General features: G+C 36.5%; 1 protein-coding gene across 2 annotated transcripts in view; it reads right to left on the bottom strand.

The window, feature by feature from the left end:
* CAAP1 (caspase activity and apoptosis inhibitor 1) overlaps positions 1–23,643 on the bottom strand; it is a 50,437-nt gene that overhangs the window by 17,596 nt on the left and 9,198 nt on the right. For both annotated transcript variants that reach the window (XM_060101149.1, XM_060101150.1), the window contains exon 5: positions 1,324–1,397. In XM_060101149.1, the coding sequence (XP_059957132.1) occupies positions 1,324–1,397 (74 nt within the window). The remainder of the gene's footprint in view (positions 1–1,323; positions 1,398–23,643) is intronic.

Genomic DNA, 23,643 nt, shown 5'->3' with positions numbered 1-23,643 from the left:
ATGTAAGTTAGAATTATAGAAAATCTAGATTTTGTTCTCACTACATATAAACTGAAGGAATCACAAAATTAATTAATCAATGTTTTTCCTTTTTCTTTTTTTTAAATACACATTTTTTTTTGTTTTTAATTTATTTATTTTGTTTATTTATTTTTGAATGCATTGGGTCTTCGTTGCTGCATGCGGGCTTTCTCTTGTTGCAGCGAGCGGGGGCTACTCTTCATTGCGGTGTGCAGGCTTCTCATTATGGTGGCTTCTCTTGTTGCAGAGCAAAGGCTCTAGGCACGTGGGCTTCAGTAGTTGTGGCACAAGAGCTCAGTAGTTGTGGCCTGCGGGCTCTAGAGAGCAGGTTCAGTAGTTGCGGTGCACGGGCTTAGTTGCTCTGCAGCATGTGGGATCTTCCGGGACCAGGGATCGAACCTGTGTCCCCTGCACTGGCAGGTGGATTCTTACCTACTGTGCCACCAGGGAAGTCCCTCCCTTTCTTAATTAAACATGAGTAGTACAGGCCATGGCTTAAAAAAAGAAATTCTGCCTAAGTAAACTGATGACCTGTTTCTCTCTACCAAATAAGTTCTTATGATTCAAGTTTTAGAGAAACTATTCTTAGCCATCAAAGACTAGTTGCCTACAAAATAAAAAACATAACCCTCTTGGCTGCAACAGATTCTCACTGCTCTGAAGTAATTTTTATCAGGAAAATGGAAAAATGTGAGGTAATCTTTGACTAACTAATAAAAATTTATTTTTACATTCAGTTTTCCCTACTAGGCATGAGAAAACAACAACAACAAAAAAAGACATCTAAAAGATTAGCTCTATTCATCTGCCTAGCTTGAATAAATAACAACTGCCATTTTACTTCTGTTAGCTGGTAATGTCAAAAATTACTGATTTATAGAAAATAATATATGAGGAAGAAAGTAAACAAGGATAAAGTATCTAGCAAAAAAAAAGACAGAAAAAAGTTACTCTATAAAACTTTTTTCCCCATATACAACCCAAAGCTATCCAGTTAACATAGCTACAGTATCTTGGAGGTGAGAATATATAATAGATTACTGAATTAAAACTATTCAAAAATGACACCTTTCTGTTGGCATCTGTAACCATACAGCACTAAGACAGAACCACTCCAATGGCTAAAGGAGTCATGAAATAAAGGATGTATATCTTACTCTTGATCTTAGACTAAATAAACTATTTTGTTTCCCTATCTATAAAATGGACGCAAACTGGAAGACTGTGAAAATTTATTATTGGTAAAATGCTTCTAATTTTCAGGTAAAATGTTACAGAAAAAGTTAAGTACGTGATCCATACCTTGTTTTAATTCCAAACCTTCAGGTTGCTTGTTCTCTCTCAGGGATGAAGTAGAATCTATACAGATGTCTTGTCTGAGGAATGAAAATAAATAAAAACAATTTTTTAAACATTATTCAATGAAATAATATTTACTGCTGAGGTTCCTAGAATTAAGTTATACACTTGAGAAGAGACACTGAATTCTTCTCAGCCCCCAGGGTACCAATCAGTACATTCTGGAAACTCAGAAACATGTATACAAGTGTCAGAAGCAGCGGCTATAAACTACTACCAATTTAAGTAGTATACTTTGTAAAATCAAGCGACAAACCTGGAATGAATACCGAGGTTAATTTTCTCTCCCTTCCAATACTCTGCAGGGTAGCTGATGGGAGAAATCATAACTCACAGAAGAATCTAGTAATTTTTCAAGTTCAACTGTTAAATTTAATGGGCACTCTGGCATTCAAATTATTTTATATTCATCTAATTTCATACCTCAAATGCTTTGGTGTCTACAGGATGTGGAAAATACATATCTTATTTGTAATATACATATGTAATCAAAGTAAACGGATTATGTATAAGATCATGCCATAAAAAAAGTTCTTGATTCACTATTTCTGCAAAAGAGCTGTAAACTAAACTAATACTCTTTCTTAGAGAGCATTATACCATCATAATATTGATGTTACAAATACTTTACAGCAAAAGTCAAGACATTAATTATTGTAAATATTCAAAATAACTATTTTCTTTAAAATACATATCTATTACCTTCTGAGAATTTTTATACACACCCTAAGACTAACATACTAGAAATATCTAGGAAATTTTCGTATTCACAGAACTTTTTATATCCACTTAATAACAAATCCCTCAAATAACTAAAGGATAAAGACTTGTGATCATTTCTTTGAGAAGTTTACAATTTTCTTTACAGTCAACACATTTGGCACTTATAAGTTTGTTCTGTATTAAAACTTTACTAATGCAAGTACAAACTCAAATAGAAACTATGAAAATATTTTACTTGGTATTATGACATCTTAGAGATTTATAATTGAGATAGTTCCATTTTTTATCTTTCTTTCTGTCTAATGTCGCCTACTCAGATTTTATTCTTTCACCAGAATGACTAGCAGATCCCAAGGAAGATATCAACAACACACCCTGGTAATCTAGGGGCAGATTAAATGCCAATATACCACATTAAAAGCTTTGCAAAGGGGACTTCCCTGGTGGCACAGTGGTTAAGAATCTGCTTATCAATTCAGAGGACAAGGGTTCGATCCCTGGTCCAGGAAGATCCCACATGTCACGAAGCAACTAAGCCAGTGCCCCACAACTACTGAGCCTGCGCTCTAGAGTCCACGAGCCACAACTACTGAAGCCTGCGTGCCTAGTGCCCATGGCAAGAGAAGCCACTGCAACGAAGAGTAGCCCCCCCTCTCCGCCACTAAAGAAAGCCCAAGCACAGCAACGACGACCCAACGCAGCCAAAAAAAAGAGAGAAAAAAAAAAAAAGCTTTGCAAAGAATAAAGTTAAAATATGCCACCTCAAGCCTTACGTCAAATTAGATTTTACCTACTGGGAACATTCATCTATTTTTAAGTATATTCCTTTACAGAAAATGTTTGTTTGCTCTTATACCTGAATGGCACTTATTTCTCTTCTAAACACATAGACCTAACTTTAAAAAAAAATGACCTGAACAAAAACATAATGTAACATCACCATTAAAAGAACCATGGGCATATGCAATACCTAATAAAGACACAAAATCACTCACGCAATAGTATAGCTGAGAATGTATAACCTATATCATGAGGAATCATCAGACAAACCACAAGTGGAAAAAGAGGGAGGGGAGTTAAAGTCAATATTATAAAAGACAAAGAAAGGCTGTGGAAATATTCCAGGTTAAAGGAGGCTAAAGAGTCATGACAATTAAATGTTATAAGTGACTTGAGACTGCTCAACTGGAGGGGGAAAATATTATAAAGGATATTACTGAATCAAGTGACAAACAAAAATACTGATGGCAGATTGGATAAAAGTATCAATGTTAAATTTACTAAAGCTGAATTTACTGAAGTTAACAATATATTGTGGTTATATGAAAAAAAAATCACTATTTTAGGAAAAGTACAATGTAGTATTTAGAGGTAAAGTGTCATGATGTATGTAACTTAGCCTCAAATGTTTCAGAAGAAAATATACAAGTATATAAAGAGAAGGTGTGCAAATGGGACTAAGTGTTAATAATAGGTAAATCCACGTAAAGGATATATGTATGTTTCTTGTACTATTCTTATTCCTGCAACATTTTAATAATTCTGAAATTATTTCCAAATAAAAAATTTAAATTAATAATAATGTAGGGAAATACATTATTTTATGCATTATTTGATTTTCTGTGAAAGCTCCTTGAATCCCCTTCAAATAAAACTGGACCCCTCTATAAAGACTATCTGCCGTCATAAACAAATTTTTTTACTGCCCAAAGTGAATGTTTATAATGTTCTGTTTTCTTTTAAGTTGGATTTGATCAGGCTGTTGAAGAAAGTCACCAAAAAAAACTTCAGACAGTAGAGGCAGTACACCACCTTGTGGCTGAAAAGTGAAAAGCTAGATGCTTTTACATCAGTATCATCTGAAGCTGAAAAAATGTTCCAGAAAATAGATTGGAATTTAATTTTTCCAAGACATAGATTTGCAACTAAAATTATCATACACATTCAGAGTTCTGTAATGCAATTTAAAGATTTTCACTAAAGAGCATAAAAGGCAAGATGGAAACAAAAAAGGAAATGTCTTAAAGTGTAAGAAAATTATGTCTCCCCCAACATAATAAAACATACTAAGTGTCAGAGTTAGGAAAACTAAAGGAATTCCAATTTATATTTAAATGACATTTAAATATTTCTATCAAACGCTTTAAAACCATATAAGAATTTTATAACAACTGGACAGAGAAGAGGTGAAGAGAAAAAAGGGGGGAGGGAAGGAACACACTAAAAAATCTGGCTTGGGTTAAGAATCTTGCGATGCTTTTTGTAGTCTTTTCCATTAAGAAAAATAAAAGCCAGTTTTTATTTCCCCAATTCTCTTCTCCCATTTGCAATGCTCCTTAAAGCACCTTAATTTACAATCTTGGCCTTGAATTATAAAAGAGCCCTATATCTATCCTTGGGATTTAAGTTCTCAAACCAACATCAGTCCAACTTTCTTTCTTTTACTCCAAATATGGTTCTACACTTGATGTTTTCTTATAACTCCAATGAATTTGTTTTTTAAAATCAGAGTAATACACTGGGGAGATCTGTAAGACTTAATCAAGAACAACCACACATGTGAATTACTAAGGTTTAAAATATATTGCTAAACAGAAAAAAAAAATCAATTTCTTGTCCAAAAGAAAAATACTGGGAAGAGACCTCAACAGAAGGATAAAGAGAGAACCAAACCAGAAGGATTCCTCCCATTTTGGAAAAAGTCAGCTAACAAAGAATCAGGCAAACTGGCCTAACGACAGAGATAACCCTTGGTTCTCTCCACTATCCTGGGAGTAAAACTAGAGGCTGAATGATGCCAGCTTATCATGTTATGAGCTTTCTACTATTAAAAATAAGAGACAGGCAAAGAAACTAGAGGAGCCAAAACAATTTTGAAAAAGAATAACCAAGTTTAAGGATGCACACTATCACATTTCAAAAGTAAAAAGCTACAGTAACCAAGATAGTAATAGTATTAGAGAAAGGATAAACATCTGGATTAATAAAACAGAATAGAGTACAGAAACAGATCTAACACATATATGGTCAATAGTTTAAAACAACAACATAAATGTGTATCACAGTTCTGTAGGTCAGAAGTCTGGGAGGGGTCTCACTGGACTAAAACCAAGGTGTCCACAGGCTGCACTCTTTTCTGGAGACTCTAGGGGAGAATTCATTTCCTGCTCATTTGGATTGTTGGCATAAATTTGTTCCCTGAGATGGTAGGGCCAAAATCCCTGTTGCTTTGCTGCTTACCCAGCTTCCAGTCAAGGTCTTCTCATGTCACATCTCTCTGACCTACTCTTCTGTCTTCCTCTTCCACTTTTAATAACTCAGTGTGATGAGACTGGGATAAACTGGATAATCCAGGATAATCTCCCCATCTCAAAGTCCTTAACCTTAACCAAATCTGCAAAGTCCCTCTTCTCAATATATAAAGTAACTCATTCTTAAGTTCTGGAGATTAGAGTCATTCTTCTGCCTACTGTATTATCTGAACTGAAGAATGGATAAACAAACTGTGGTTCACCCACGCAATGGAATACCAACTACTCGGCAAGGAAAAGGAAGGAACTACTTACCTACACAGCAACATAAGTGAATCTCAAATGCATTATGCTAAGTGAAAGAAGCCTATATACTGTATTTATCTATATGACATTCTGGAAAAAGAAAAAGTGTGAGGACATAAATCAGGTTGTCAAGGGTTGGACATAGGAGAAGGACTGGACTACAAAGAGCCATGGGGGAAATTCTGGGTATGATGGAACAGGTTTATATTGTGGCTGTGATGGTAGATAAATTTGTCCAAACCCGCATAACTATATAGTAAAACAAACAACAAAAAAAACCTAAATTACACTTTTATCTAAATTACATTTTTAATATTTTTGTATCTAAATTACACTTTTAATATTTTTTAAGTTGGGGTACCACGAAGTCTTAGAACAAGGTCAGAAAAATGAAATCACCGAGTGCTCAAATGTAACCCTCAAACACTATGGAATGGAGCAAAACAATCTTTCTCAAAGGGCCTTTCCAAACAGCAAATAAATTCACATCTCTAGTGTTTCCCTAAGCAAGCTCATTCCTCACGATAGCAAAATTTAACCCTTGTTTCCATTTCCTTTCCCCAAATAACATAATTCCAAAAATCAGTTACCATACTCCAGTTTCTCTGATCCATGATTCTCTAAGAATTCATTCTATAAACTGCCCCCCACAACTCCAAGTTTTTGTAAATAAGTGAATTCTCTAAATGGGGGCTCTAATCTATATAAAAGTGACTAAAGGGAATCACAGAGGTTCTCTTCTTTGTTCTATCCCTATATTCCTGCTTTCAAGCCTTTTCCAGTTTTAAAAATTGTATGAGATCACTTTATAAGTGCTTTATTTAAAGGTGCACAAGTAGGATGTGCAAATATCCTACTACTTTGAATGTGGAGTCCTATCTAAGCATGAAGTCGCAATACTGTCAATGATTAGTAGTACTTTCTATGAAGGTTTTCTGAAAAACGTACTCTGTTATTTCTGATAAACTTATTATACAGAATAGTCTAAGTATTACAGCTAATTTAGAAGGACACAAGAACATAAGTGGGGTATAGATAACCAATTTATTACCCTTTACCAGCCAAAAAGCACACAGTCAAGTCCTTTATAATACATATACTATGTCTAAAAGAATTTAGCATACAGAGTAATGGCAGTTTAATAAATTGATCTCATCTGTGAAAAAAAAATCCTTTTATGCTTTAAAATATGTATACAATAGTTTTCTCTTAATTTAAACTATGTTTGTAATAAATGAAAAAGACACTTGTATGCAATAAATTGTTTTTAAAAAGCAATAACAGTAAAGAATAATACTTTAAAAATCAAATGAATTCTTTTGCTTTCTTTAGGCTTTCATAAAAGGAATTTGGGGAAGGTAATCCCCAATACTCATCAATGTAAAGTGGAATTTTAAGAACAGTGATTGTGTGACTCAAAGTAAAAATTCAGTGATTCAAAGTAAAAATTCTAAAGCAAATACAGCAACATTTTTTTTCAATGCATTTCAACAAGTACTATTCTAAGCACTTTACAATCTTTTCCCATTTAATCCTCATCACAATCCTATGAGTGGGTACTGATATTACCCCTATTCTCCAAACAAGGAAATTCAGGCCCAGAGAGGTAAACTAACTTGCCAAAGGTCAGAGAGATAGTAAGCTGTGGAGTTCTGCTGCTAAAAATGCAGGCAGTTTAACTCTAGAACCTTCATTCTTTACATTTATGCAGACTTTCTCCTACTTAAAGAAGTAGTTCTCCAAGTGGTAGTATTAGAAATTATACGTAGCCATCATCTACATCTCAAAGTATCAGGTCAGTTTTCATTCAAAATTTGACCCCAAGATCTCATAAGAAAATACTTCTTTCTATTGGAAAAACTAAGATATGCTATTAAATCGTCAAGACAGAATTATTATTTTACATTGGAAAATTTCAATGAACAGACAGACATGAGCAAATACAACTGGTAACCAAAATAAATTCCAAATGAATCAAAGATTTAAACATTTAAAAAAACCGTAAAGTATTAAGAGAAAGTATGAAAAATACTTTTTATAATTTCAGAATAGAGAACTTTTGTAAATATAAAACCCAGAAACCATAAGATTGATAAAATCAGACTACATAAACATGAAATATTTATGCATGTGCAAAAAAACAATAAAAGCCATAAACAAAGTAAAAAAAAAAAAAAAGAAAAAAGAAAAAAATTGCAACCCACATCACAAACAATGGATTAAAAAGACCAGAGGGGACTTCCCTGGTGGCGCAGTGGTTAAGAATCCTCCTGCCAATGCAGGGGACATGGGTTCAATCCCTGGTCCAGGAAGATCCCACATGCGGTGGAGCAACTAAGTCCATGTGCCACAACTACCGAGCCTGCACTCTAGAGCCCACAAGCCACAACTACTGAGGCCGCATACCGCAACTACTGAGACTGCATGCTGCAACTACTGAAACCTGTGTGCCTAGAGCCCATGCTCTGCAACAAGAGAAGCCACAGCAAAGAGAAGCCTGTGCACTGCAGTGAAGGGTAGACCCCGCTCGCCGCAACTAGAGAAAGCCCGTGCACCCCAACAAAGACCCAGTGCGCCCAAAACAAATAATAATAATAATAAAACAAATTAATTTAAAAAAAAAAGACCAAAGCCCTCTACCTACATACACACACAAGGTAAACAAAAACGACAAAGCTCACAGAAAAAGGAAATTCAAATAGCTTTGTAATATATGGAAAGACAGTCAATGTCACTCAGAGAATATAAATTAAAATTCCAATGAGATATCCTTTTATACCTATCAGATGAACAAAGATCAAAATGTTAGATAACATTATATTATCTAAAGTATATGAAAACATGTATTCCACATTTTGGGGGAGCGGTATATATTGGTTTAAACTCTGAAAGTCAATTAGGCAGTATCTATTAAAATTTCAAATGCCCAAACATCTGATCCAACAATTAACTTATAGGGCTTTATATAATCACAGAAGAACAAGATTACTTACATATAGAGGTACTCATATCATATGCAGTAACAGAAGACAGTAAACACTTAAATGTCCAGAAGAACAAGATTACTTACATACAGAGATACTCATCATATGCAGTAACAGAAGACAGTAAACACTTAAATGTCCAGACTTTTGCTATATTCAACAATGGAATAGTATACAGGTGTGTGTGTGTGTGTGTGTGTGTGTGTGTGTATGAAGCCTTATATGCACTAGGTAAAACAAAATCCAAAAAAGTCATACTATTAAATGGAAACAAACAAAAAAAGGTATGGAACAGTTTGCACAGTATGCTACCATTTGTGTGACAAGAAAAACTATACATACACTTATACATTTGTAAATGTATACAATTTCTCTGGGAGGATACACAAGAAACTGGTTTACTGTGGTTGCCTACAGGAAGGGATTCAGAATGGGGAACAGAAAAAATAGTGAGACTTATTTTCACTATATACTTTTTTTTTTTTTTTTTTGCGGTACGCGGGCCTCTCACTGTTGTGGCCTCTCCCGTTGCAGAGCACAGGCTCCGGACGCACAGGCTCAGCGGCCATGGCTCACGGGCCTAGCTGCTCCACGGCATGTGGGATCTTCCCGGACCGGGGCACGAACCCGTGTCCCCTGCATCGGCAGGTGGACTCTCAACCACTGAGCCACCAGGGAAGCCCCACTATATACTTTTTAAAATGTTATACTATGTGCATACATTTACCATTCAAATAAATAAGCTGTTAAATAACACACACAAGATATATGGCTATGTGGGAAAATGTCCTTATTTACTGAAAATTCAAACATAAATATGTAGAATCAACTTACAGTACTTCAAGAAAATAGATAAAATAAATATGGAAAACTGTAATAATTGTTAGACCTAGGCAATAGTTATCTGGGGGTTTCATTATACTGTTCTCTCTACTTTTCTATACACTTGACACTTCGTAATAAAAAAAAATAAACACAAGAACAACCTAATACAGTGAACTCCCTTTTGTCTAATTCGGACAAGATGGTATCACTTAACTGAAAATAAGAAATATTTTATTAACACAGGGAAACACTTTTAAAATTTACATATAGAAGGAGCTTCAAGATGGCGGAAGAGTAAGACGCGGAGATCACCTTCCTCCCCACAAATACATCAGAAATGAATCTACACGTGGAACAACTCCTACAGAACACCTACTGAACGCTGGCACAAAACCTCAGACATCCCAAAAGGCAAGAAACTCCCCCACGTACCTGGGTAGGGCAAAAGAAAAAAGAAAAAACAGAGACAAAAGAATCGGGATGGGACCTGCACCAGTGGGAGGGAGCTGTGAAGGAGAAAAGGTTTCCACACACTAGGAAGGCCCTTCAATGGCGGAGACTGCAGGTGGCGGAGGGGGGAAGCTTCCGAGCCACGGAGGAGAGCGCAGCAACAGGGGTGCGGAGGGGAAAGCGGAGAGATTCCCGCACAGAGGATCGGTGCCGACCAGCACTCACCAGCCCGAGAGGCTTGTCTGCTCACCCCTTGGGGCGGGCGGGGGCGGAAGCTGAGGCTTGGGCTTCAGAGGTCGGATCCCTGGGAGAGGACTGGGGTTGGGCGCGTGAACACAGCCTGAAGGGGGCCAATGCGCCACAGCTAGCTGGGAGGGAGTCCGGGAAAAGTCCAGAGCTGCAGAAGAGGCAAGAGACTTTTTCTGGCCTCTTTGTTTCCTGGTGCGCAAGGAGAGGGGATTAAGAGCGCTGCTTAAAGGAGCTCCAGAGACGGGTGTGAGCCGCGGCTATCAGTGCGGACCCCAGAGACAGGCATGGGACACTAAGACTGCTGCTGCTGCCATGAAGAAGCCTATGTGCAAGCACAGGTCACTCTCCACACCTCCCTTCTGGGGAGCCTGTGCAGCCCACCACTGTCAGGGTCCCGTGATCCAGGGACAACTTCCCCGGGAGAACACACGGTGCGCCTCAGGCTGGTGCAACGTCACGCCGGCCTCTGCCGCTGTAGGCTCGCCCCGCATCAGTGCCCCTCCCTCCCCCCGGTCTGAGTGAGCCAGAGCTGCCGAATCAGCTGCTCCTTTAACCCCGTCCTGTGTAAGCAAAGAATAGACGCCCACAGGCGACCTACACGCAGAAGCAGGTCCAAATCCAAAGCTGAACCCCAGGAGCTGTGCAAACAAAGAAGGGAAAGGGAAATTTCTTCCAGCAGCCTCAGAAGCAGAGGATTAAATCTCCAAAATCAATTTGATGCACCCTGCCTCTGTGGAATACCTGAATAGACAACAAATCATCCCAAATTGAGGAGGTGGACTTTGGGAGCAAAGATATAACATTTCCCCCCCCCCTTTTTCTACTTTTGTGAGTGTGTATGCTTCTGTGTGTGATTCTATCTGTATAGCTTTGCTTTTACCATTTGTCCTAGGGTTCTGTCTGTTTTTTGAGTGTGTTTGCTTTTTTTAACTTTTTACAGCTTTTTTCTTAATAATTATTTTTTATTTTAATAACTTTATTTTACTTTATCTTCTTTCTACTTTTTCTCCCTTTCATTCTGAGCCGTGTGGATGAAAGGCTCTTGGTGCTCCAGCCAGGCGTCAGGGCTGTGCCTCTGAGGAGGGAGACCCAAGTTCAGGACACTTGTCCACAAGAGACCTCCCAGCCACATGTAATATCAAACGGTGAAAATCTCCCAGAGATCTCCATCTCCACGCCAAGACCCAGCTTCACTCAACGACCAGCAAGCTACAGTGTTGGACACACTATGCCAAACAACTAGCAAGACAGGAACACAACCCCATCCATTAGCAGACAGGTTGCCTAAAATCATAAGGTCACAGACACCCCAAAACACACCACCAGACGTGGACCTGCCCACCAGAAAGACAAGATCCAGCCTCATCAACCAGGACACAGGCACTAGTCTCCTCCACCAGGAAGCCTACACAACCCAGTGAACCAACCTTAGCCACCGGGGACAGACACCAAAAGCAATGGGAACTACAAACCTGCAGCCTGCAAAAAGGAGACCCCAAACACAGTAACTTAAGCAAAATGAAAAGACAGAAAAACACAGAGCAGATGAAGGAGCAAGGTAAAAACCCACCAGACCTAACAAATGAAGAGGAAATAGGCAGTATACCTGAAAAAGAACTGAGAATAATGATAGTAAAGATGATCCAAAATTTTGGATATAGAATAGAGAAAATACAAGAAAAGTTTAACAAGGACCTAGAAGAACTAAAGAGCAAACAAACAATGATGACCAACACAATAAATGAAATTAAAAATTCTCTAGAAGGGATCTATAGCAGAATAACTGAGGCAGAAGAACGGATACGTGACCTGGAAGATAAAATAGTGGAAATAACTAGTGCAGAGCAGAATAAAGAAAAAAGAATAAAAAGAATTGAGCACAGTCTCAGAGACCTCTGGGACAATATTAAATGCACCAACATGCGACTTATACGGGTCCCAGTAGAAGAAGAGAAAAAGAAAGGGACTGAGAAAATACGTGAAGAAATTATAGTTGAAAACTTCCCTAATATGGGAAAGGAAATAATTAATCAACTCCAGGAAGCATAGAGAGTCCCATACAGGATAAATCTAAGGAGAAACACGGCAAGACACATATTAATCAAACTAGCAAAAATTAAATACAAAGAAAAATATTAAAAGCAGCAAGGGAAAAGCAACAAATAACACACAAGGGATTCCCCATAAGGTTAACAGCTGATCTTTCAGCAGAAACTCTGCAAGCCAGAAGGGAGTGGCAGGACATATTTAAAGTGATGAAAGGGAAAAACCTACAACCAAGATTACTCTACCCAGCAAGGATCTCATTCAGATTTGATGGAGAAATTAAAATCTTTACAGACAAGCAACAGCTAAGAGAATTCAGCACCACCAAACCACCTTGAAAACAAATGCTAAAGGACCTTCTCTACGCAGGAAACACAAGAGAAGGAAAAGGCCTACAATACCAAACCCAAAACAATTAAGAAAATGGTAATAGGAACATACATATCGATAATTACCTTAAATGTAAATGGATTAAATGCTCCAACCAAAAGACACAGACTGACTGAATGGATACAAAAATAAGACCAGTATATATGCTGTCTACAAGAGACCCACTTCAGACCTAGGGACACATACCGACTGAAAGTGAGGGGATGGAAAAAGATATTCCATGCAAATGGAAATCAAAAGAAAGCTGGAGTAGCAATTCTCACATCAGACAAAATAGACTTTAAAATAAAGACTACTAAAAGAGACAAAGAAGGACACTACAAAATGATCAAGGGATCGATCCAAGAAGAAGATATAACAATTATAAATATTTATGCACCAAACATAGGAGCACCTCAATACATAAGGCAAATACTAACAGCCATAAAAGGGGAAATTGACGGTAACACAATCATAGTAGGGGACTTTAACACCCCACTTTCACCAATGGACAGATCATCCAAAATGAAAATAAATAAGGAATCACAAGCTTTAAATGATACATTAAACAAGATGGACTTAATTGATATTTATAGGACATTCCATCCAAAAACAACAGAATACACATTCTTCTCAAGTGCTCATGGAACATTCTCCAGGATAGACCATATCTTGGGTCACAAATCAAGGCTTTGTAAAATTAAGAAAATTGAAATCATATCAAGTATCTTTTCCAACCACAATGCTATGAGACTAGATATCAATTACAGGAAAAGAGCTGTAAAAAATACAAACACATAAGGGCTAAACAGTACACTACTTAATAACCAAGAGATCACTGATGAAATCAAAGAGGAAATCAAAAAATATCTAGAAACAAATGACAATGAAAACACGACGACACAAAACGTATGGGATGCAGCAAAAGCAGTTTTAAGAGGGAAGTTTACAGCAATACAATACTACCTTAAGAAACAAGAAACATCTCAAATAAACAACCTAACCTTACACCTAAAGCAATTAGAGAAAGAAGAACAAAAAAACCCCAAAGTTAGCAGAAGGAAAGAAATCATAAAGATCAGATCAGAAATAAACAAAAAAGAAATGAAGGAAATGATAGCAAATATCAATAAAACTAAAAGCTGGTTTTTTGAGGAGATAAACAAAATTGACAAACCATTAGGCAGACTCATCAAGAAAAAAAGGGAGAAGACTCAAATCAATAGAATTAGAAATGAAAAAGTAGAAGTAACAACTTACACTGCAGAAATACAAAAGATCATGAGAGATTACTACAAGCAACTCTATGCCAATAAAATGGACAACCTGGAAGAAATGGACAAATTCTTAGAAAGCTGTAACCTTCTGAGACTGAACCAGGAAGAAACAGAAAATATGAACAGACCAATCACAAGCACTGAAATTCAAAGTGTGATTAAAAATCTACCAACAAACAAAGGCCCAGGACCAGATGGCTTCACAGGCGAATTCTATCAAACATTTAGAGAAGAGCTAACACCTATCCTTCTCAAACTCCTCCAATATATAGCAGGGGGAGGAACACTCCCAAACTCATTCTACGAGGCTACCATCACTCTGATAACAAAACCAGAGAAAGATGTCACAAAGAAAGAAAACTACAGGCCAATATCACTGATGAACATAGATGCAAAAATCCTCAACAAAATACTAGCAAACAGAATCCAACAGCACATTAAAAGGATCATACACCATGGTCAACTGGGATTTATCCCATGAATGCAAGGATTCTTCAATATATGCACATCAATCAATGTGATACACAATATTAACAAATTGAAGGAGAAAAACCATATGATCATCTCAATAGATGCAGAGAAAGCTTTTGACAAAATTCAACATCCATTTATGATAAAAACCTTCCAGAAAGTAGGCATGGAGGGAACTTTCCTCAACATAATAAAGGCCATATATGACAAACCCACAGCCAACATTGTCCTGAATGGTGAAAAACTGAAACCATTTCCACTAAGATCAGGAACAAGACAAGGTTCCCTCTCTATTTTTTTTTTTTTTTTCTTTTTTGCGGTACGCGGGCCTCTCACTGCTGTGGCCTCCCTCGTTGCAGAGCGCAGGCTCCGGACACGTACACTCAGCGGCCATGGCTCACGGGCCTAGCCACTCTGCGGCATGTGGGATCTTCCCGGACAGGGGCACGAACCCATGTCCCCTGCATCGGCAGGTGGACTCTCGACCACTGTGCCACCAGGGAAGCCCTCACCACTATTATTCAACATAGTTTTGGACGTTTCAGCCACAGCAATCAGAGAAGAAAAAGAAATAAAAGGAACCCAAATCGTAAAAGAAGAAGTAAAACTGTCACTGTTTGCAGATGACATGATACTATATAGAGAGAATCCTAAAGATGTGCCCAGAAAACTATTAGAGCTAATCAATGAATTTGGCAAAGTTGCAGGATACAAAATTAATGCACAGAAATCTCTAGCATTCCTATACACTAATGATGAAAAATCTGAAAGTGAAATTAAGAAAAAACTCCCATTTACCACTACAACAAAAAGAATAAAATATCTAGGAATAAACCTACCTAAGGAGTCAAAAGACCTGTATGCAGAAGATTATAAGACACTGATGAAAGAAATTAAAGATGATACAAATAGATGGAGTGATATACCATGTTGTTGGATTGGAAGAATCAACATTGTGATAATGACTCTACTACCCAAAGCAATCTACAGATTCAATGCAATCCCTATCCAACTACCAATGGCATTTTTCACAGAACTAGAATAAAAAATTTCACAATTCGTATGGAAACACAATAGACCCCGAATAGCCAAAGCAATCTTGAGAAAGAAAAACGGAGCTGGAGGAATCAGGCTCCCTGACTTCAGACTATTCTACAAAGCTACAGTAATCAAGACAGGATGGTACTGGCACAAAAACAGAAATATAGATCAATGGAACAGGATAGAAAGCCCAGAGATAAACCCATGCACATATGGTCACCTTATCTTTGATAAAGGAGGCAAGAATATACAGTGGAGAAAAGAAAGCCTCTTCAATAAGTGGCACTGGGAAAACTGGACAGGTACATGTAAAAGTATGAAATTAGAACACTCCCTAACACAAAAATAAACTCAAAATGGATTAAAGACCTAAATGTAAGGCCAGACACTATCAAAGTCCTAGAGGAAAACATAGACAGAACACTCTATGACATAAATCACAGCAAGATCCTTTTTGACCCACCTCCTAGAGAAATGGATATTAAAACAAAAATAAATAAATGGGACCTAATGAAACTTCAAAGCTTTTGCACAGCAAAGGAAACCATAAACAAGATGAAAACACAACCCTCAGAATGGGAGAAAATATTTGCAAATGAAGTACCTGACAAGGTTTAATCTCCAAAATTTACAAGCAGCTCATGCAGCTCAATAACAAAAAGACAAACAACCCAATCCAAAAATGGGCAGAAGACCTAAATAGACATTTCTCCAAAGAAGATATACAGATTGCCAACAAACACATGAAAGGATGCTCAACATCACTAATCATTACAGTAATGCAAATCAAAACTAAAATATGGCAGCACCTCACACCGGTCAGAATAGCCATCATCAAAAAATCTACAAAGAATATGCTGGAGAGGGTGTGGAGAAAAGGGAACCCTCTTGCACTGTTGGTGGGAATGTAAATTGATACAGCCACTATGGAGAACAGTATGGAGGTTCCGTAAAAAACTACAAATAGAACTTCTATACGACCCAGTAATCCCACTACTGGGCATATACCCTGAGAAAACCATAATTCAAGAAGAGTCATGTACCAAAATGTTCATTGCAGCTCTATTTACAATAGCCAGGGCATGGAAGCAACCTAAGTGTCATCAACAGATGAATGGATAAAGAAGATGTGGCACATATATACATTGGAATATTACTCAGCCATAAAAAGAAACGAAATTGAGTTATTTGTAATGAGGTGGATGGACCTAGAGTCTGTCATGCAAAGTGAAGTAAGTTAGAGAAAAACAAATACCATATGCTAACACATATATAAGGAATCTTATGGGAAAAAAATGGTCATGAAGAACCTAGGGGCAAGACGGGAATAAAGACACAGACCTACTACATAATGGACTTGAGGATATGGGGAGGGGGAATGGTAAGCTGTGACAGTGAGAGAGTGGCATGGACATATATACACTGCCAAATGTAAAATAGATAGCTAGTGGGAAGCAGCCGCATAGCACAGGGAGATTAGCTCAGGGAGATTAGCTTGGTGCTTTGTGACCATCTAGAAGGGTGGGATAGGGAGGGTGGGAGGGAGGGAGCCGCAAGAGGGAAGAGATATGGTGATATATGTATATGTATAACTGATTCAGTTTGTTATAAAGCAGAAACTAACACACCATTGTAAAGCAATTATACTCCAATAAAGATGTTAAAAAAGAAAATAGTTACATATATAATTTAAGCTTTTTAGGTTAACATAAAACAGAAATGTATCTTCATTCATCAGTCTTTGGATATGAAGCCTTATCTTTGATATGAATCCATGGGAAAGAGTTCAGGCTCATCCTACTCATATAAGCCATTGACTGCATCTCTACTTTTGGCTTACTTAAAGCACAAAAATGTGAGTGCAGAAAAAAATAACCCTTTTTATTTATACAGTGCTGCCCAAACTTTTACCATTGTTATCCCACAGCTAAAAACAACTGCAGTTTGAGTTTTTCCAAAGCATTCAGCGTGATCAAATAATCTTTTTATACTGATATTTCACCTGTTTTGCATATAACTATATTGTAATACTACAGTAACTGCACTGGAAACAAATACAAGTGACTCTTGGTAAGCAAAAACTTCAAATGGTGGGAGAAGTGCACCAGCGAATTAAAGAATAATCATTAACAACCAGTTTAGTGCACTTAACATCAGTGAATTTATTTTTCAAGTGAAATGGAAAAGACAGTTAATACAAAGAATCAGATAAGTGATTAAGAAAATCTTAAATTTTTAAAAAAAAGTGATATGGGAAGAGCAGAGAAAAGGAAAACTACCTGCTTACATCTAATCTAGTGCTTGAGCAGCAAGATGAGGCATTAAAACGACTGATGGGAAAACAACAACAGGTACAGTTTAAAAATCAGCTTTCTGTAACACAAAGAAAGATTTTGTGTGTGTGTAGACAGTTACAAACCCAGAAAATCCTTCCCAAGACCCTCAAAATTCCCCAATGGAAAACACAGTTGCAATTCAAATGAAGAGCCTATCTAAGACCTCTGAGAAGCTCAGGCCCTCCCATTCCAAGGAATGTTCTAAAGACTCTAGAGAGGAGCCTATCTGCTAAATATTTAAAAAGAACTGGGTCAAGATCTGCTTCAAAGTTATCAAGTTGAAAGGAGGTGTTAAAATAATATGGGAGGAAACATAGTGGGTGATAGGTATTCAAGGGTTCATCGTACACTGAAATTTTTCATAATAGAGTTAAAACAAACAAATAACTGTTACAAAACCACCTCATACATTCCAGAGTGGGTTATGTGAGTTAGATGAATCACAGGTCAATTTGTGAAGGTATTATTCCTAATAAGCCCGGGTCTAGGGTCTACCTGAGGCCTATTTTTGTATCTATTGATAAAAATGCTTACTTAATTATGTACTATAGATTTATGCTGCCCATTAATTCAATGCTCTGGAGCACTCTAAATTTTACTCAAATGCTTTATTCCTTTGAAGCTTAATAATAGCAGTTTATGATGGATTCTTTTATTCCCAACAAGTTTAGTTTTACTGACACTTACTGAGAGTTCAGCATTTGGCTGAGTACTATTGCCCCTTTGAAAGTTACTTATACATACATGATCCAAGGAGTGTGTTGCTTGAATTGGAACAAATCAGACTCAGTACTCTAATGCCAACTGAGCTGAACCCACAAGATAGCTATAACTCATCATAAAGGACATGAATGCTTCTCCCTTACTAAAAGCAAAAGAAAAACTAACGCTTTTTATTCAACTAACAAACGGCATCAGAGTTCTACCACATATCACTATTAGGGTTGTTGTTCAAATTATATGTATTACCTAAGAGCTCTAAGGCCTGTTCAGGAGTATCTTACTTTTTCAGAAAGTTAATCACCCAAAACTAGAATTTGATAATAACTAATTTGAACATGCCCATCCTCTAAGGAGCAGTGACTAGGATCAATAGTTCCAGAACACTCCTATAGAACCTACTTTGCAGTATATCTTAGTTTGAGAATCTCGATGTTTAAATTCCTTTGCCTTCTAGAACTGGGATATTATCTCATCACTGCTTATTATCCATAGAGAAATACAACTTCATTTCCACTGACATCTCCCTCAATATCATTCACTAAAAGCATATTAATTTAAAATTCATAAAGGTATTTATTAAATCAATTCTAAAACATTGTTAAGATTTCCCTAAAGTGTTTGTATTTTTATTCTTTTTATTTAAAACCTCAATCCTGATTACTTTATTGCACTATTCAAGACTTAAATTTCATTACAAACATATTCTTAGGGTGCAATCATCTCACATTATAGGCCAAGCTAATACCTGTTCTCATTTTTAGTGCTACTTTAGCTATAATAAAGCTTCTTTTCCAAATGAAGAGAGCACTCTGATTCCAGGCATATTACCTTATTTACTTAAAATTGTTGTTCTTGTTAAGCAACTTGTAATCTGTAACATGTGCAAATCTTGTCACAATATCTAAGTTTTAAAACACTGCAAAATTATAAATGCTAAAATTTTTAGACTATCTCAGTACAATACAAAGTTGCTCATTTACTTACCTAAGGTGAACTAAAGTGACAATCCCATCCCTCACCTTTTTAAAAATGAAGGTATTTAGAAACTACGAATGTTCTATCTTCATAGTTCCTGCATCTCATTCCTATTAAAATTGTTATAAATTAACAGTCACTAATTTCAAGTTTCAAAGTAGTACACTGTCAAAAATTTCTTATAACTACTACTTTGTTTTTCCTTTGGGTAGTAAAAAGAACTATTGTAAAGTAAGTATGAGTAAGCAATCAAAATTTTAAAAAGCAGTAGAGATCAAGAGAGCTTGGGGGAAAAAACATGTATTTGAAAGCTGACCTTAAAAGATAAATATAACTTAAAAATATAAAGCTAACAATGTGAGGGGATCATGTAAAACTGAAAATATAAATTTAGATTTTTTTCCCTTGTGCATAAACATTTGTGTGTACTTGTGTATTTTCAAACTTTTAATGGTTTACGAGAAAATTAATTTCCATAGGGCATATTAAATACCATATACATACACATACGCATACATATACCTCATACTGAAAGTTGTCACTTTACAGCTTCTTAGATAATTCTAAGAAGCTATTAATGTTATGTCCTTTCTCATAAACACCACAATAAAAGCACACAGGTTGCCGTTAAAAGAAAATATCAAAATTTTCACGTGACTTTAATACCATAGACTGCTTTATCTAGACCTATTTAAAATTCTTTTTGTACATCAAAATTGGGATAAAAAGGTAAAGGTGTATGTCTCAGTTGATAAGACACTGACAAACTGACAGAACTGGTTCCAAGGCAAACCTTTGGCCTTTATGTATTTTCCCTTGTATCAGAGTTTCATTTTCTAGACATTCTGTACATTAAGCATATAGGCAAATGAAGTACTATGTGGCAAAGTGAAACATATATATGCCACTCAAAAAGAGAGTACCTACACTCAGCTCCAAATTTTTTTTGCCCTCTCAGGAAAGGTTGCTTGATCTGATTTTCAAGCAACTCAGATATCCAAACTTTGGTGTGTTATCACTTGATTTTTAAATGTTGGAACTATTTGAAAAATTTTTTAATATTTAAGTTGAGCAAAACATCTCTGTGGTTACAGGCAACAATCTAAAACTCTGGCTTATGTCTAGGTTTTAATCCAGTACCTTGCATAGTTTTCGACTGCCACTGTAACAAAAATCACCACAAATTTAGTGGCTTAAAACAATGTGAATTTATTAACTTGCAGTTCTGGAGGTCAGAAATCCCAAATTAGTCTTACGACACTAGAATCAAGGTGTAGGTAGTGCTACATTTCTCTGGAGAATCCATTTGCTTGTCTTTTCCAGCTTCCAGCTTTTCCAGCTTGTCTTTTCCAGTTTTGTTTTGGTTATTTTTTGGTCTAAATGCATTTGCTAGAACCTCCAAGAAACACTGAAAATGAATGTTCCTGCCTGAGTCATCATTTTAATTCACCAAGTGGGTAGTTAAGCTTGGTCAAATGGTCATTATCATATCTGAATAGTTTTCTACTATATCTTTTTTACCTACAGCTTATATTAGAAATGACTGCTGAATATTAGCAAAGGCCTTTTTAGCATCTACTTATCTGACCATGTAATTTTTCTCCTTTAATTTGTTGAAATGACTTATGCTAATAGACTTTCTAACTAAGTTTCCTGTAAATTCCGAGAGTAAATCCTACTTGGTCAGTAGCATAATTACCCACTGATATGCTGCTGGATTCGATATGCTAATGTTGTACTTACAATTTTTACATCTATATTCACAAGTGAGAAGGCCTATAATCCCCCGCACACTTTTTGGGCACTATTTATGAAATTTGGGATATTAAAGCTATGCAGAAATCATAAAATAAACTGAAGATCTTTTCATCTTTTTCTAGGGCTTGGACTAATTTAAATAACACAGGTGTAATCTGTTTGAAAATAGTAACAGATGGCATGCATTATTGAATGTTTTATTAGCTGTAAACACATTACATGTATCAACTCATGTAAATAATAATTCAGTTGTGAATTCACCTTGTCTTTTTCAACAGATCTCTATTCACCTTTCTAATTTCTTCTTTGTTAATCTCCAAGTTTTCCACTTTGGGGAGAAGTTAATTTGGTTAATTTGTATTTTGATAGAATACCATACATTTGCTCGCTTCAAGTTTGTTTATACAATGTGGAGTCTCATTATTCTTTTAAACTCATACATGCCTATGATTCTGTCTCCTCCTTTCTCACTAATCTCAATTTTAATTGCTCTCTACTTATTTCCTTAATCAGACCAAAGAAGAGTTTATCTTATTTTCTTGTCTTTACAAAAATCAAGTTAATAAATTTAATTATCCTTTTGTTTTCTGTTTCTTAGGTTTAATGTTTACCTTTGTTGTTTCATTTTTCTAACTTTCTTTTGGTTTATTTTGTTATTTTTTAAATTCCTTTAAGATGTGAACTAAGCTCCTGGGCTAGTCATTAAGCTTTTCTCTCTCATATCTAAATCTTCTCTTTAAATTTAGCTTTGAAATACTAACAATCAAACAGAACACATGAATTCCAACTGGATCCTGGATCAGAATCAATCAGTTAATTAATTAAAATAAACTATAAATTTGTTTTAGTAATTGGGGGAATTTTATATGGGCAATATATTAGATGATATTATTTGAATTACTGTTTATTTCTGAAAAGTGATGACGGCATTGTGGCTGTAAGACTCTCCTTATTTTTAGGAAGTGCATACTGAATTGTTTAAGCATGAAATGTTATGACATCTGTAACTTATTTTTTAATAGGTTATGAGATGAACTGTTTCCCCACAAAGAATTCATATGTGAAACCCTAACCCCAGTGCCTAAGAATGTTGACTGTTTTGGAGATAGGGCCTTTATAAAGCTAATTAACTTAAAATAAGGCCATTATGGTAGGTGCTAATCCAATCTGACTAGTATCCTTATAAGGGGAGATTAAGACACAGCGAGAGACACCAGGGGGACACACACAGAGAAAGACAACCAAGTGAAAAGGCAGCAAGAGGGTGGCCATCTGCAAGCCAAGGAGAGAGGCCTCAGAGAAAACAACCCTGCCAGTACACTGATCTGCACTTTTAGCCTCCAGAACTGTGAGAAAATAAATTTCTGTTGTTTAAGCCAGGCAGTCTGTGGTATTCTGCTACGGCAGCTCTAGCAACCTAATACAAATGGCTCTTGGGGAAAAAGGATAAATATAAGGAGAGAGCAAAAGCAAAAATGGCAAGTTGTTAATGTTACTGAATCTAGGTAGAGGGTATATGGATGTTCATTACATCATTCTTTCAACTTTTATATAAGTTTGAAGTTTTCCAAAATAAAAAGTTTGGGGAAAAATTTTTCACTGGGAAATTCATACACACACACATACATGTAAGTTTGTATTTGTTTGTTAAAGCTGCCATAACAAAATACCAAAGGCTGGCTGGCTTAAATGACAAAAATGTGTTTCTCACAGTTCCGCAAGGTAGAGGTCAAAGATCAAGGTGTCTGCAGGTTTGGTTTCTTCTGAGGCTTGCAGATGGCTGCCTTCTGGCTGTGTCCTCACATGGCTCTTCTCTGTGTGTGCCCAGCCCTGGAGTCTTTCAGTGTACTCAAATTTTCTTTTCTTATAAGGACACCAATCAGATTGGATTAACTTAATCACCGTATTTTAAAAAGAGATTTATTTATTATTTATTTGTTTATTTATTATTATTTAATATATAAAATATATAATAAATTTGTTATTTATTTATTATATATTAAATATTATTTATTATTTATTTGTTTTGCTTATTTATTTTATTTTAATTTTTGGCTGCTTCAGGTCTTAGTTGCGGCACTCGGGCTCTTCGTTGCAGTGCGCGGGCTTCTCTCTAGTTGTGGTGTGCGGGTTTTCTCTTCTCTAGCTGTGGTGCACAGGCTCCAGGGCACATGGGCTCTGTAGTCTGAGGCACACGGGCTCTAGTTGAGGCGTGCGAGCTCAGTAGTTGTGGTGCATGGGCTTAGCTGCCCCACGGCATGTGGGATCCCAGTTCCCTGACTAGGGATCGAACCCACATCCCCTGCATTGTAAGGTGGATTCTTTACCACTAAACCACCAGGGAAGTCCCATTTACCTCTTTAAAGACCTTATCTCCAAATGAGATTACATTCAGAGGTGGTAGGGATTAGGGATTTCCACATATGAATTTTGAAGGGACATAATTCAGCCCATAACCAGGTGTTTTCTCATTATCCTT

This window comes from Mesoplodon densirostris, chromosome 6, assembly GCF_025265405.1.
Source record: "Mesoplodon densirostris isolate mMesDen1 chromosome 6, mMesDen1 primary haplotype, whole genome shotgun sequence".
Lineage (NCBI taxonomy): Eukaryota > Metazoa > Chordata > Mammalia > Artiodactyla > Ziphiidae > Mesoplodon > Mesoplodon densirostris.
The sequence above is the reverse complement of the archived record's forward strand: the minus strand, read 5'-3'. Positions and strand labels throughout refer to the sequence as shown.